Source organism: Mixophyes fleayi, chromosome 2 (genome assembly GCF_038048845.1).
Source record: "Mixophyes fleayi isolate aMixFle1 chromosome 2, aMixFle1.hap1, whole genome shotgun sequence".
Classification (NCBI taxonomy): domain Eukaryota; kingdom Metazoa; phylum Chordata; class Amphibia; order Anura; family Limnodynastidae; genus Mixophyes; species Mixophyes fleayi.
This window is the reverse complement of record NC_134403.1, coordinates 309,501,382-309,515,358: the sequence shown is the minus strand read 5'-3', so window position 1 is coordinate 309,515,358 and position 13,977 is coordinate 309,501,382. Positions and strand designations below refer to the sequence as shown.

The window sequence follows — 13,977 nt, the reverse complement described above, 5'->3', positions numbered from 1 at the left end:
ATCATTATTTATAACTGCAGTCAACTAAATACATGTTGCACACGTACCAGTAGTTTACTTTCTAAGAATATCCCATATGTTACAGGCGGACGTAGCGATTACCGGGCTGCACGTACAGCCCCTCTACTAATCCGGGCCTCTGACAGATCTGTGTATTTTGGAGAAGGTCGCCAGCTGCCTCCCACTGTCATTGATACTTGAATGAATGGGAACAGGTCTGAGAGGCGGAGGAGACCAGGCCTATCTCTGCAGCTGACCCCTGGCAGATCTGGCTGACAGCACTGGGTGCCAGACAACATGAGAAGCAGGAGTAATTCAGGGGTTCGACTGGATGGATATGCCAGGCTTATTCAGCAAACCATACTGTGCCACCAGGTATGTTACCAGCAGATGAAAAGCAGATATATTCCGCAGCTCAGCCTGAGCTTCAGTACCATATATAATAAACATGTATGTTGGATGATATGGGAAAGCAGGTTTAGTTATATATATATATGTGCATTAATAAATAAATAAATGTATGTGTGTGTGTGTACCCATTATTTGCTTTTGCAGCTGAGTAGCTCATTTACTTATTTTTTTTATTTTATTTATCTTCATTTATTATCATGCACCTGCATAAGACACAAGTGTCATATGGAACATTTAATGTGATAAATGCCCAAGGCAGTTATATGCTGGGTGCAGAAAGCCTCCATGTGACACTACACTTATTTGGGAAGTTGGAGGTTGCCTTGGCCAACAACAACAATTTTCACATGATAACAATATTGAGAAATGTAGTGTGCTAATGACATATATCACAATAACTATCCAGTTTGTAGAAAAAATATAATCAAAAAATACAATCAAAAGGAGGTTTACTCCCCAACAGTGTCAAGCAGTGTGTACCATTGTTGTGGCCAGCTAGTGACCTGCGCTTCCTGACCTGAAGAATTTCACTAACTGGCTGAAACATTGGCACAGACGGCTTGACACTGACGTTACATCATGGAATTACTGCAACGATTAAAAACCTAAAAAAAACCTCAAAAGAGGCCAGTTATACTGTGGTAATAAAAAAAAGGCCATATCGCTTTACTGTAATGTTTTTTATTACTACAGTATAGGTACATCACCAGTAACTGGCCCATCCATAGTTTGAGACTTTGTCCTTGCCTCCTTCCCCATTGTTACCACATATGTGCATTGCCTGGCCCATATTTGTGGGAAGGACACAGGTGACAGAATTGCAGGGTGGATGTTTTTTTCCTTATAAGACTACCAACATAATGAAAAAAAGTAATCCCTTTAATTAGTGGTAGAATACATGGTATAAAATGGTGCTATGCAGTTCTGTGGTGATGGGACAGGAGGAGGTTGGGCAGTAAAAGTGGCCTTGGGTGGCAAAATGTTAAATCTGGGTCTGCAAATTGTGTATTGCCCACAAAGCCTTTTTATGTTGTTTAGATGTGTGATATGTAGTCAGATTAGGACTGTGCATATTGCATTCAGTATAATTTGTTATGATTTAGCTTGGTACTTTAAGAGCCAAGAACCTGTAAGGTTACTCGAGGACATGATGAATGCTGTATTTGTAGCTTTACTGGAAGATTAAATAGTAAGCTAGTGGCTCATATATTTTTAATAGAAACTTGCTACTTATAGCATATTTGTGCTGTAACCATGGGTCAGAATCTAATGTTCATATACAGCATATAGAGCAGTTTAGATTAAATAATTGTTTAGATTGCTGTGGGCTACATAAAATTTGTTCACATAGCACTAGGTTATTAGCTAACCCCTTTTATTTTTTGAAGGGTAAATATGCTGAATAATACCTTATTGTAAAGTGTAAAAAATGTGCCACCACAATGCGTTTCATTTTGTGCCAATGGCCTATCCGCCTTGGGCTGTTTAAGTGGGGGCACACATACCAGTTGTGACAATTGAAAGCCTCTGCAGGAGTTATAACTGCTGTTTACAGGAGTGTATGTCCTGGTGGAAACTCTTAGCTTAATGAAAGTAGTGTAAAGTGATATCACTTATCCTCATTCAAATCATCAAATGACAGTGAGAGCAAGGAGACATCGGGATTGTCTGTACTACATGCATCACATTTGAATGTGTTTATTATATTGTTACAAATGCTAAAAAAAAATCCCTTTCCCATCTGACCACACTTACTCCATTTTCATTGCATTATTATAAGGCAACTGGGTCATTTTGGACCTCAAACTCTGTAATGTTGGCTACGATATTGCAGCTTGTTTGGAGAGCTTTAGTAAGCATGGAATAAAACATTTGGAAACCGTACAAGTGGTTGGTTAAAAAAACAACCTTTCCTTTGTTTTGTGATTGCTCCATGCAGAATCACTCATCCCTCCGGAGCTTCCAAGTCTAATCCCTTAGGGCCTGATTCATTAATGTATGTAAATGCCGATATGTGCCATATTTTGTGTAAAATTGCTTTGCGCATTCCCCCAAAAAAAACACACTCCAGAGAACGCAGCAACGTATAATTAATCTTCTACTACAATGAACCCTTACTACAGCCTACGAATTCAGGGGTGGAACTAGGAGGGACTGGGTGTATGCATGCAGTCAATGTACAGTATGAGTGTGCCAAGCTCGAGCGCATGCAGCAGCGCCCAGTTCAAGCTATGGGCATCACAAATGTACATGTGTTTCAGTGGTATCGCTTGCACCAGCTACAGGTCTGGTGTAAGTGCGGATTACTAATGATGACGGCTGTGTATGCAGGCTAGAGCATGTGTTTGTAATTATGACCAACTGTAAAAATGTTTTTTATGTACAGTAGGCATTAATAACACCATCATAAATGGTTTTTTTATGGGAAAAAAGATAAACCCCACCCACACACTTTTTTTTTTGTTAAAAAAATTATGTTTTGTCATTGTCAGGAATAGACATCTCTTGCCACTCCCTGATTTAATATCTTATCCTATCTTCATACAGTTAAACAATATGTCACCTCTATTTTGTCAGGAAACCTCTCTTGACTAGCTTTACCAGTCACATACCGCAGTCTGTGCACTCGTGACTTGGAAGCTTACTGCAAGGGAACACACAGGATTCCAGCCTAAACCTCACACTCACCTCTGTTTCAGACTAGATTTAGCTGGTCCCTTTCCCAACACAAACACCCGCTTCCACACCTCTCCGCAAACTGCCACCAGCTACGTATAAGGCCTGCAGCAAACCTATGAATTAACCAATTGCGCACACTCTGTGTTCTGGTAGCTACACAGTTAACACTTTACACACTGGTATCTAAAGGGATAACCCAACCAAGCTATCTATCTCTTCTAAACAGGCAGTGAATTCGTTTAGAGCAGTAAGGACATCACTAATTAAATTTTAGATTTAATATAAAAAAGTACAATGCTTACAGGTTATATAAAAATGATGAAGAACCAATTTACATGACATACATAAGCAAAACAGATTTAAAATAAAGAGATTCAATTCAGAGTATAACTTACAGGCAAGTTGTATATTCTGCGCCAAGGGAAATTGGCTTGTAGATGGACAGCTTATCAATGATGATTGATTTCCTAAAAGACTGACAAATTCCTGTAACTGGTTTCAGCTTTTTAAAAGACACTTGCACACTTTCAACCCAACCCCAGGGTTTGTGGTCTGTGAAACTGTTTACAATCACAATTTAAAAATAAAAAACTGGTAGTTACTCAAATCAATTTATAGGCTATAACAGGTGCATGAAAGGGTGGGGTTATCCTAAAAGGACAAAACAGAGACAAATACCCCCAGCACACTGCTATAGCCAGCAACAGATCTGCTATTTCTACTGTAGATAAAAATGCAAAAGTCTTAGTTGCACACATTTGCAAATGTATGTTGAAGCCACCCACCATGCCAAGGTGCTTTTGCTAATAGGGTGGTCCTACTCTAAACAATGAGAGTCCCATATATTTGGGCCATACATATGTGTTTTTAAATTGAGAGCTAACTTACCAAAGAGGTACCCCAGAGACCTCCAAATAGCAATCCAATTTCAGTACTCCCCCTCAGCTACTGACACCAACATGCCTCTCAGACAAATAAAAAACTGGTAGTTGCTCAAATCAATTTATAGGCTATAACAGGTGCATGAAAGGGTGGGGTTATACTAAAAGGAAAAAGCAGAGACAAATACCCCCAGCACACTGCTATAGCCAGCAACAGATCTGCTATTTCTACTGTAGATAAAAATGCAAAAGTCTCAGTTGCACACATTTGCAAATGTATGTTGAAGCCACCCACCACGCCAAGCTGCTTTTGCTAATAGGGTGGTCACAATTTGCTTGTTGCCTGATTTAGTACCTAATTCTACTATGTGACCTAACTTTCCTGTGGAGCATCACACAGACCCATTTTTATTATCATCATCATCAGTTATTTATATAGCGCCACTAATTCTGCAGCGCTGTACAGAGAACTCATTCACATCAGTCCCTGCCCCATTGGAGCTTACAGTCTAAATTCCCTAACATAGACACAGAAAGACAGACAGAGAGAGAGAGAGAGAGAGAGAGACTAGGGTCAACTTTTGATAGCAGCCAATTAGCCTACTAGTATGTTTTTGGAGTGTGGGAGGAAACTGGAGCACCCGAAGGAAACCCACGCATACACAGGGAGAACATACAAACTCCACACAGATAAGACCATGGTCGGGAATCAAACTCATAACCCCAGTGTGTGAGGCAGAAGTGCTAACAACTAGGCCTACGCTTGTTCACTCGCTTGTAATCTCTCGCCTTGACTACTGTAACCTCCTTCTCTCTGGCCTACCTGACTCTCACCTTGACCCACTCAAGTCTATCCTCAATGCTGCTGCCGCCTCATTTTTCTCTCCCGCCGCTCTATCTCTGCTGTCTCCCTCCAACAGTCACTACATTGGCTCCCCATGGCATACAGAATTAAATTTAAACTCCTCACCCTCACCTTTAAAGCTCTTAATCAATCCTCCCCTCCTTACATCTCCAATCTCATCTCTACCTACACTCCTTACCGCCCCCCCCTTCGCTCTGCCTGTGACCGCAGCCTCACTACTTCACTGATCACCTCTTCTCACTCCCGTCTCCAGAACTTTACCCGGGCTGCTCCCCAGCTGTGGAACGATCTTCCACGTTCCATCAGGTTATCACCTACTCTCAAAGGTTTCAACCGTGCCTTCAAGACTCATTTCTTTATTCATTCAGAAATATCAACTTTAAATTTCAGTGTACAAATAAGCAATCAAGTATTTGTGTGCTACATGAAAAATCAGTCAGTATTTAACTTATGTGCAAAACAGAATGCTAATTTGCACCCCTTGCATTGTAACATGGTTTTGTCCAGGAGACTGAAATAAGAAGATTCTTCAGTTAAGATCCTTAATGAATCAGGTCCAATAATAGGCCAATTTTATTATAAAATAATAAATAAATAGATACGCTATGAATTTACCAATTTATTGATACCAAACAGGCCTAGCTCCAGTGTATTAGTTGAGCTTATACGCTCCACTTCTCTGTGTGACAGCATGCTTTATTTGACGTATGGGCTCCCCTTCATCATGCTATTGATGAATATGTGGTTGATCACTACTTTTATTGATTTTAAGTGGTATTTTGGAAACTGAAATATATTTGCCTATACAAAATATAGCCATTCATCAATAGTCTCCTTGTGTAAGACCACAAACTGTCAACGGCTCCCTCCCGGCTGATCAAAGTCTCATTAGGCAGCAAAAACTCTCCTATGTCAGGATGTAGCTCACCCCAGGGGCCTTTGAAGCTCCTCAGCTTCCCCTGAACGTGATGCTGTTATGTTAACATAGTGGTGGGCAGAACCACCAAGACCCTCTGACTTGGCATTTTACATCTTAGTAGCTCAATGTATCAATGGATTAATTTGATATACCATATTTACACTGCAGTTATGATTAGGCCTTATTCCCAACAATTATGTTATGGGTTAATCCCTATAACTGTAATTCCTCTATGTTCACTACAGTCATTAATGACTATATTATTGTGCATTCTTTTGTGACTTCATATTCCACATCTGTATTGGACATATCCTGCAGTGTCTTATCTGTTAGGGCTCAACAGACTTAGACCCATATTCATCATAGACGTATCTTCAGATCCGCTCCTCGTTGAATACAGATGTGTATATGACTGATATATGTGCATTTGAAAAAAAAAAAGCGCAATATGTTCGTTTTGTGTTCCTTGATTAATTAGGCAGTTAATGAGGTTTTGTAAACAAAGCATGAAGTGCTCAATTATCACAATAATTAAATTACTTTTGTGTGTTTTTAGTGATTTTCTATTTATAAAACACAGTGTGGTACATAGGGAAAGTAGTGTAAAGCTGGTCACAGACAGACAGACATGATGAGCTGATATGCGCAGATCGATCACTTACAGAGCTGAATGACTGGATCACAGGGCCCCTCCCCTGTGCTGGCAGCCATTATCTTTTGATCTCTCAGAAGGTAACTCAAAGTTCATTGATAATTGTTGTTATGGGTAATTGAACTTTTGCATCTATGGCAGTAATGAGCAGTAGACAGCTCTAGGGTTGCATGCGGCCACCATCTTCTTCCTTCTTTGTTGTCAGATTTGTTTGTTATAACTTGTAACACTTATTTAAATGCATGTATGTTATTACAGATAGGTGTTGATTTGTTTGATAACATTTATTGGTTTCATTTATTATTGAGATTAAGGATAATATGTAGCTCTTTTGAAGGTTAGAGGTCTGCCCTTGCGGCCCCTGAAGTATATCAAGTTGACTGTCAGTGATCTATACTCTCCCACTCTCCCGGAATATCCGAGGGACTCCCAAATTCTCGGCAGGCTATACTGCTACATCCGGCCTACTTAAAGTGGGCAGGGTGGGAGTCTCCATTACGAACACACCCCCACCCTCCCCGCGCAGCGAAATGACGTCCCCTTGTCCTCACACTGCACCACCCATCTGGGATCTCCCAAAGGCCAATTCAAAAGTGATAAGTGATTTATGGTGATGAATGATCGACATTGTGTTTGTGGTTGAATGCTGTGTGGCGAGCAACATAACAGAATAATAGTGAATTTCTCATTGTTAAACCTTGTTTTCTATCCTGTGTAATTTAGAACATGATTAACAATAATGTTAGCCGCAGTCATTCAGTGTCTTACTGGGGATATGTGTTTCATATTGGAGTCCCAAATACCAAGAAAAATAAAATACTTAGTAGCTCAAGTCTGCCTACTCTCAAATAAATTTGGTTGAAAGAGGTTTCTCTCTCTAATGTTGGCCATAGATTACTGATGAAGGTGCTCTGCTGTAGCCTAATTCTACAGTTCCCAAAGTGTGTGCCGCGGCTCCCAGGGGTGCCACGGCGCTTCCACAGGGGTGCCGTGGCCAGGAAGAGAAAAAACAAACAAAACAAAAAAAACTTACCAATCCGGCGGCGCCTGGGACCCAGCATCCTCCTCCCTCCTCGCTTCTCACTGAATTTCGGGAGTGACGTCATCACACCCGACATTCAGTGACAAGCGGCAGGAGAGAGGATGCTGGGTCCCGGGCACCGCCGAATTGGTAAGAAAACTGAAGAAGAGACAGAAGAAATAGAAGAAGGTCAAGTATGATAAGTAAAGAAACGGAGGGGAATGCTGCTAGGAAACAGCAATGGAGGGGCAAAAGAATGAAGAAGGGGGCAGAGCGAGGATGCAGAGGGTGCAGAGCGAGGATGCAGAGTGGGCAGATGCAGAGGGAGGATGCAGAGGGGGCAGAGTGAGGGGATGCAGAGGGCGCAGAGTGTGTGGATTCAGAGGGGGCAGAGTGTGTGGATGCAGAGGGGGCAGAGTGTGTGGATGCAGAGGGGGCAGAGTGTGTGGATGCAGAGGGGGCAGAGTGTGTTGATGCAGAGGACACAGAGTGTGTGGATGCAGGGGGCACAGAGTATGTGGATGCAGAGGGCACAGAGTGTGTGGATGCAGAGGGGACAGAGTGTGTGGATGCAGAGGGGGCAGAGTGTGTGGATGCAGAGGGGGCAGAGTGTGTGGATGCAGAGGGCACAGAGTGTGTGGATGCAGAGGGCACAGAGTGTGTGGATGCAGGGGGCACAGAGTGTGTGGATGAAGGGGGCACAGAGTGTGTGGATGCAGAGGGCACAAAGTGTGTGGATGAAGGGGGCACGAGTGTGTGGATGCAGGGGGCACAGATTGTGTGGATGCAGCAGGGCACAGACTGTGTGGGTGCAGCAGGGCACAGTGTGTGGATGAAGGAGGGCACAGAGTGTGTGGATGCAGAGGGCACAGAGTGTGTGGATGAAGGGGGCACGAGTGTGTGGATGAAGGGGGCACGAGTGTGTGGATGCAGGGAGCACAGAGTGTGTGAATGCAGGGGGCACAGAGTGTGTGGATGAAGGAGGGCACAGAGTGTGTGGATGCAGTAGAGCACAGTGTGTGGATGAAGGGGGCACAGAGTGTGTGGATGCAGAGGGCACATAGTGTGTGGATGAAGGAGGGCACAGATTGTTATGGAGATGAAGCAGGGCAAAGAGTGTGTGGATGAAGGGGGCACAGAGTGTGTAGAGATGAAGGAGGGCACAGTGTGTGTGGATGCAGAGGGCACAGAATGTGGAGATGAAGGAGGGCACAGAGTGTGTGGAAATGAAGGAGTTCACAGTGCGTGTGGATGAAGGGTTACAGTGTGAGTTAGCTGTAAATTATTCTTTGACAGAAATATAATTGAAAAAAATAGGTACAAATATTATTTTCCCTTGGATTTATGTGTATTATTTTTGCATACAACTAAATAAGTATTTCTGTCCTGACCTAAATACTTATTACGTTTTTTGACTACTTATAAAACGGGACTGCTCTGTAATTATTTTGGAGGGGTGCCTTGAAAAAATTATGGAGACTCTAAGGGTGCCGCGAACTGCAAATGTTTGGGAACCACTGGTCTAATCTGTGCAATTTGTCTGGATTGACAATTTTAGGTGTGAAATAAATGGATCTGCATGTGGGCAGCCAGCCTAATTCCAATACTCACTGCCTCTTTCTAGACTTAGTGTACAGAATAAATTATAATGTGTAGCTGTAAATAACAGTTAACCATATATAAATAGATATTTACAATGATAATAACTGCTCCACTTATTACATGTGAGGACACTGCTAAAAATAGCTTGTGTTTTCTTTGATCCTATCATAGTTCTGTAAAGTGCAAGCAGTAGATATCATTTTTCAGGAGGTGTTGACTAAGCCCAGGGGTATTTTAGACAGCTTTTAGGCAGCTGGGGGTGGGTATCTTGAACCATTTCCCAATATACTATCCACTCTACTTTCTGTATCATTGTTGAACTCTGTGTAGAATTCAGTAATTAAAATGATGATCTTTATTATGGTAACAGATTTGCTATACATAAACAAAACATGGATTCTGATTGGTCTGTTTTTCTGTTATCTGAGGGTAAATGTATTAACTAGCGATACTAGCAAATCATCGGCATTCTGTGGCTTTGCCAGTCTAGATTAAAACGGCAATGGGTTTAAGGCAAGTTTTGCCTTAAACGCACTGCCGTTTTGAATTATGCTGAATTATGCTAAAAGGACCAGTGTAACACAAAGTGACCTTGGCTGTTTGGGCCCTGTGCTGGCAGGGTATGTGTATGGCTAAAGTGGACATTGATGGTTGGACATGTGCTTAGACCAGGGGTGGGCAAACCTGTCCTCAAGGGCCATATCCAGTTCATGTTTTTAGGATTTCTGTATGTAGAAACAGGTGGGATAATTACTGGCCCAGCCAAATAGATTAACTCAGCTGTACATGATTAAAGAAATCCTAAAAACATGAACTGGATATGGCCCTTGAGGACAGGTTTGCCCACCCCTGGCTTAGACCATCTCATAGGCAAACCGAGGGGGGGTTTACTAGTGCCTGTAAACCCCCCTCCAAGCCCGGAGCACTGTATAATTGAGGTGGCTGGACCCTGCCCCCGCTTCACACAGCTCTGCTTGAAAAGGGAGAGCTGCGTGCACCTAACAGTAGTGCAGGCAGCATTACCCATGTATATTATGGGGATAGGAAGAGCTGGAGAGCAGCCAAGCACTGTCTAAAATTATAGCCACGCCCCCATGCATGCTGCTCACGCCCACTGCCGGCGTGGTGTGGAAACCCCCCTCTACAAGTCCTGCGTTTGCCCCTGCATCTAGCAGAATTTGCTTATTTGTTGTCAGAATAAAGCTGGGTATACACCTATGTAATCATACTTCAATGCAATTTCTAATGATTTCACCAACAATTGAAAGTCCAGATGAGCATGCCAATTCATGTGTACACACTTACACAATTTACCTTTAGATCTGTGATCTTCATCGATCTGTGAACCATCTGCTGAAAATATATCGTTCCATTGTTGATCGTGATTTTTAGGATGTTTATACATACTTGCCAACTCTCCCGGAATGTCCGGGAGACTCCCGAAATTCGGGTAGGTTTCCCGCGGGAGAGCAGGCAAGTATCCCGCATACTGCCACTTACTCGTCAAAATGATGTGATAGCGTCGAATCGCGTCATTTTGGCCCTGTGACAAAACATCGTTTCTGTCGCAGGGCGGGGTCAAAATGACCAGATTGACCGTGCCCCGCCCTCTAACCACGCCCCCTGCCCGGGATCTCCAGGAATTAACTTTTCAAAGATTGGCAAGTATTCGTTTGTAAAACCAAATGAATAGATGCGATGTGTTTTGGTCTGATAAAACATGATCGTAAGAGTGTACACACTCTTGCAATATCTGACCAAATGGTCGTGAATCATGTGATCTGCACATTAATTGCATTGTGCGGTGTGAACCCAGCTTTAGTTGTTGAGACTCATAGCTGGATTTGTTTGTTTTCTGTGGAAAAGGGAAATCTAAAATACCCTAAAGTTATATAATCTGTTTATAGTGCAATAACTTTTTTGTGAAAATAGCAAAATGCATTTGGATGATCATCATCATCATCATCATCATCATTTATTTATATAGCGCCAACATATTCCGTAGCGCTTTACAATTGGGGACAAACGTAATAAACTAATAAACAAACTGGGTAAAACAGACAAAGAGGTGAGAAGGCCCTGCTCGCAAGCTTACAATCTATGGGACAATGGGAGATTGACACATGAGGTTAAGTATACATTTTGCATCTTGGCCCAGCCAGACTGCAAAGGTAGGGTGACTCATAAGCTAAATGATCCTGTCACACAACAATGTTATTCCGGGGGTAGTTGTCTTGTGTGAAATTGTGTAACAGGCTAAAGGTAGTGAGGTTAAGATGGTGGTTGAGGAATATTATAAGCTTGTCTGAATAGGTAGGTTTTCAGAGAACGCTTGAAAGTTTGTAGAACAGAGGAGAGTCTTATTGTGCGAGGGAGAGAGTTCCATAGAGTGGGTGCAGCCCGAAAAAAGTCCTGTAACCGGGAATGGGAGGATGTAATGAGGGTGGATGAGAGACGCAGATCTTTTGCAGAACGGAGTTGCCGAGTTGGGAGATATTTTGAGACAAGAGAGGAGATGTATGTTGGTGCAGCTTTGTTGATGGCCTTGTAGGTTAGTAAAAGTATTTTATATTGGATTCGGTAGAAGACAGGCAGCCAGTGTAGAGACATACAGAGTGATTCAACAGAGGAATAGCTATTTGCAAGGAAAATCAGTCTTGCCGAAGCATGCAAAATAGATTTTAGGGGTTTGAGTCTGTTTTTGGGAAGACCAGTAAGGAGGGAATTGCAATAGTCAATGCGGGAGATGATTAGTGCATGAATTAAGGTTTTAGCAGTGTCTTGTGTGAGATATGTGCGGATTCTGGAAATGTTCTTTAGATGTATGTAACATGATTTAGATATAGAGTCAATGTGGGGAACAAAGGATAGGTGTGAATCAAGGATTACACCTAGGCAGCGAGCTTGTGGGGTGGGATTTATGGTCATGTTATCAACAGAGATAGAAATGTCAGGTATGCTCTTGTTGGCGGGTGGGAATATTATTAACTCTGTTTTAGAAAGATTAAGTTTGAGTTGACGAGAGGCCATCCAAGATGAAATGGCAGAAAGACAGTCAGTTACACGGGACAACACAGATGTCGAGATATCAGGAGAGGATAGATAGATTTGGGTATCATCCGCATAGAGATGATACTGAAAGCCAAAGGAACTTATTAGATTTCCAAGAGAAGCGGTATAGATAGAGAACAGCAGAGGACCTAGCACCGAGCCTTGTGGTACTCCAACTGATAGGGGAAGCGGAGCAGAGGTGGCTCCAGAGAAATTAACAGTGAAAGAGCGATTAGAGAGGTAAGATGAGAACCAGGATAGAACTGTGTCTTGAAGACCTAGGGATTGCAGCGTTTGTATGAGAAGAGAGTGGTCAACGGTGTCAAATGCAGCCGAGAGATCAAGGAGAATTAGGAGAGAGTAATGGCGTTCAGTCTTAGCAGTGATCAGATCATTAACAACCTTGGTCAGCGCAGTCTCTGTGGAGTGTTGAGAACGAAAGCCAGACTGAAGAGGATCCAACAGGTTGTTTGCGGAAAGAAAGCGTGTGAGGCGAGTGTAGGCAAGTCTCTCTAGAAGCTTGGAGGGGCAAGGGAGCTGAGAGATGGGACGGTAATTTGAGAGAGAGTTTGGGTCGGAGTTTTTTTTTTTTAGAATAGGAGTAATCACTGCATGCTTGTATAGTGATGGAAAGATGCCAGTAGAGAGTGAGAGATTACAGATTTGAGTTAGAGGTGAAATGAGCACAGAAGACAGGGATCTACCAATTTGCGAGGGTTAAATACAATAAGCTTATTTGACAGACTAAGATCTTGACCAGCATTTTGGCCTAGTTTTCCTCCAGTGCATTCTACATGAAATATGAAGACAAGCAGCATGCATGATGGTCATTGATTGCTTTGCTAACGTGTGCCTGCTACACTCACGGTCATATTGGTGGCCAATCTAGACGTGGTCCAGACACTCATCACTCGAGTTGGCCAGCTGGATCACTTCTTGATGCTGTAGTCACACTACATATTTCTCTGTGTATTAAAATTACTCCTAACATTTAAGGGATCGTTCTGTCCAAAGAGAAGAGGAGTATAGCATTGTAATGTGTATATATATATATATATATATATATATATATATATATATATGTATATATATATATATATATATATATATATATATATATATATATATATATATCTATATACATAAATATGTATATACAGGCCAAATACGCTGACACCAGCATATAATGTACAGTTTGAAATGACAGGACATACACGAGTGCAGTTAAACACATTTTTCACACCTATACACTTACATACCAGTAAATCTCTATGCAGCGTGATGTGCAGTAACACTCTCAATCCTTGCAGACCTAGGCCCATACATAAGCACCTATGGCAAACAATGACAAATCCCAGTTGTTTTTACCTGCACCTCAAAGCAGAGTGCAGAATCCCATGGATGATATACTGGGCCTCTTCCAGGACCTCCATCCACATTACCTTTTCCGTCCTCAGATCCCTTCCCAGCTCCTCCAGTACCACCAGCATTTAAGTAGCTTTGTTCCAAGGGCAGGCCCTGCACCTAGCATCAGACACACTGCAGGCGGCTTTTATAGTAACACACTCCGGACTTCAGTGCTGATGTTTGTTTTCTCTCTGACAAATGATCGGTCTAATTTGTACAAAGATGAATGAGACTGATGTTGAGGAGGGCCAGAGCATGGCGAGTTGCCTGTACAGAAGACATTGGGGCCTATCAGTTTGATCAAAAGGTAACCGCACACACAAACTGATTGAGGACATCTGACAACTGGGTTTATGCCCAATAATGATCTGATACGATCTCAGTATTTTGAGATATGGGGCTCTTTATGGTACAACACACTCTGTTGACTACTGTTTCTTATGTACATTTATCCGTCCCTTGTGCAAGTTTTTTTCAGCTTTTATTGCA

The 13,977-nt window shown here is 42.3% G+C and overlaps 1 protein-coding gene across 3 annotated transcripts in view; it reads left to right on the top strand.

The window, feature by feature from the left end:
* Positions 1-13,977, top strand: part of PHKA2 (phosphorylase kinase regulatory subunit alpha 2) — a 62,151-nt gene that overhangs the window by 450 nt on the left and 47,724 nt on the right. For all 3 annotated transcript variants that reach the window (XM_075196530.1, XM_075196529.1, XM_075196528.1), the window contains exon 2: positions 86-375. In XM_075196530.1, coding sequence (XP_075052631.1) covers positions 298-375 — 78 coding nt within the window. In that variant the 5' untranslated portion in view covers positions 86-297. The remainder of the gene's footprint in view (positions 1-85; positions 376-13,977) is intronic.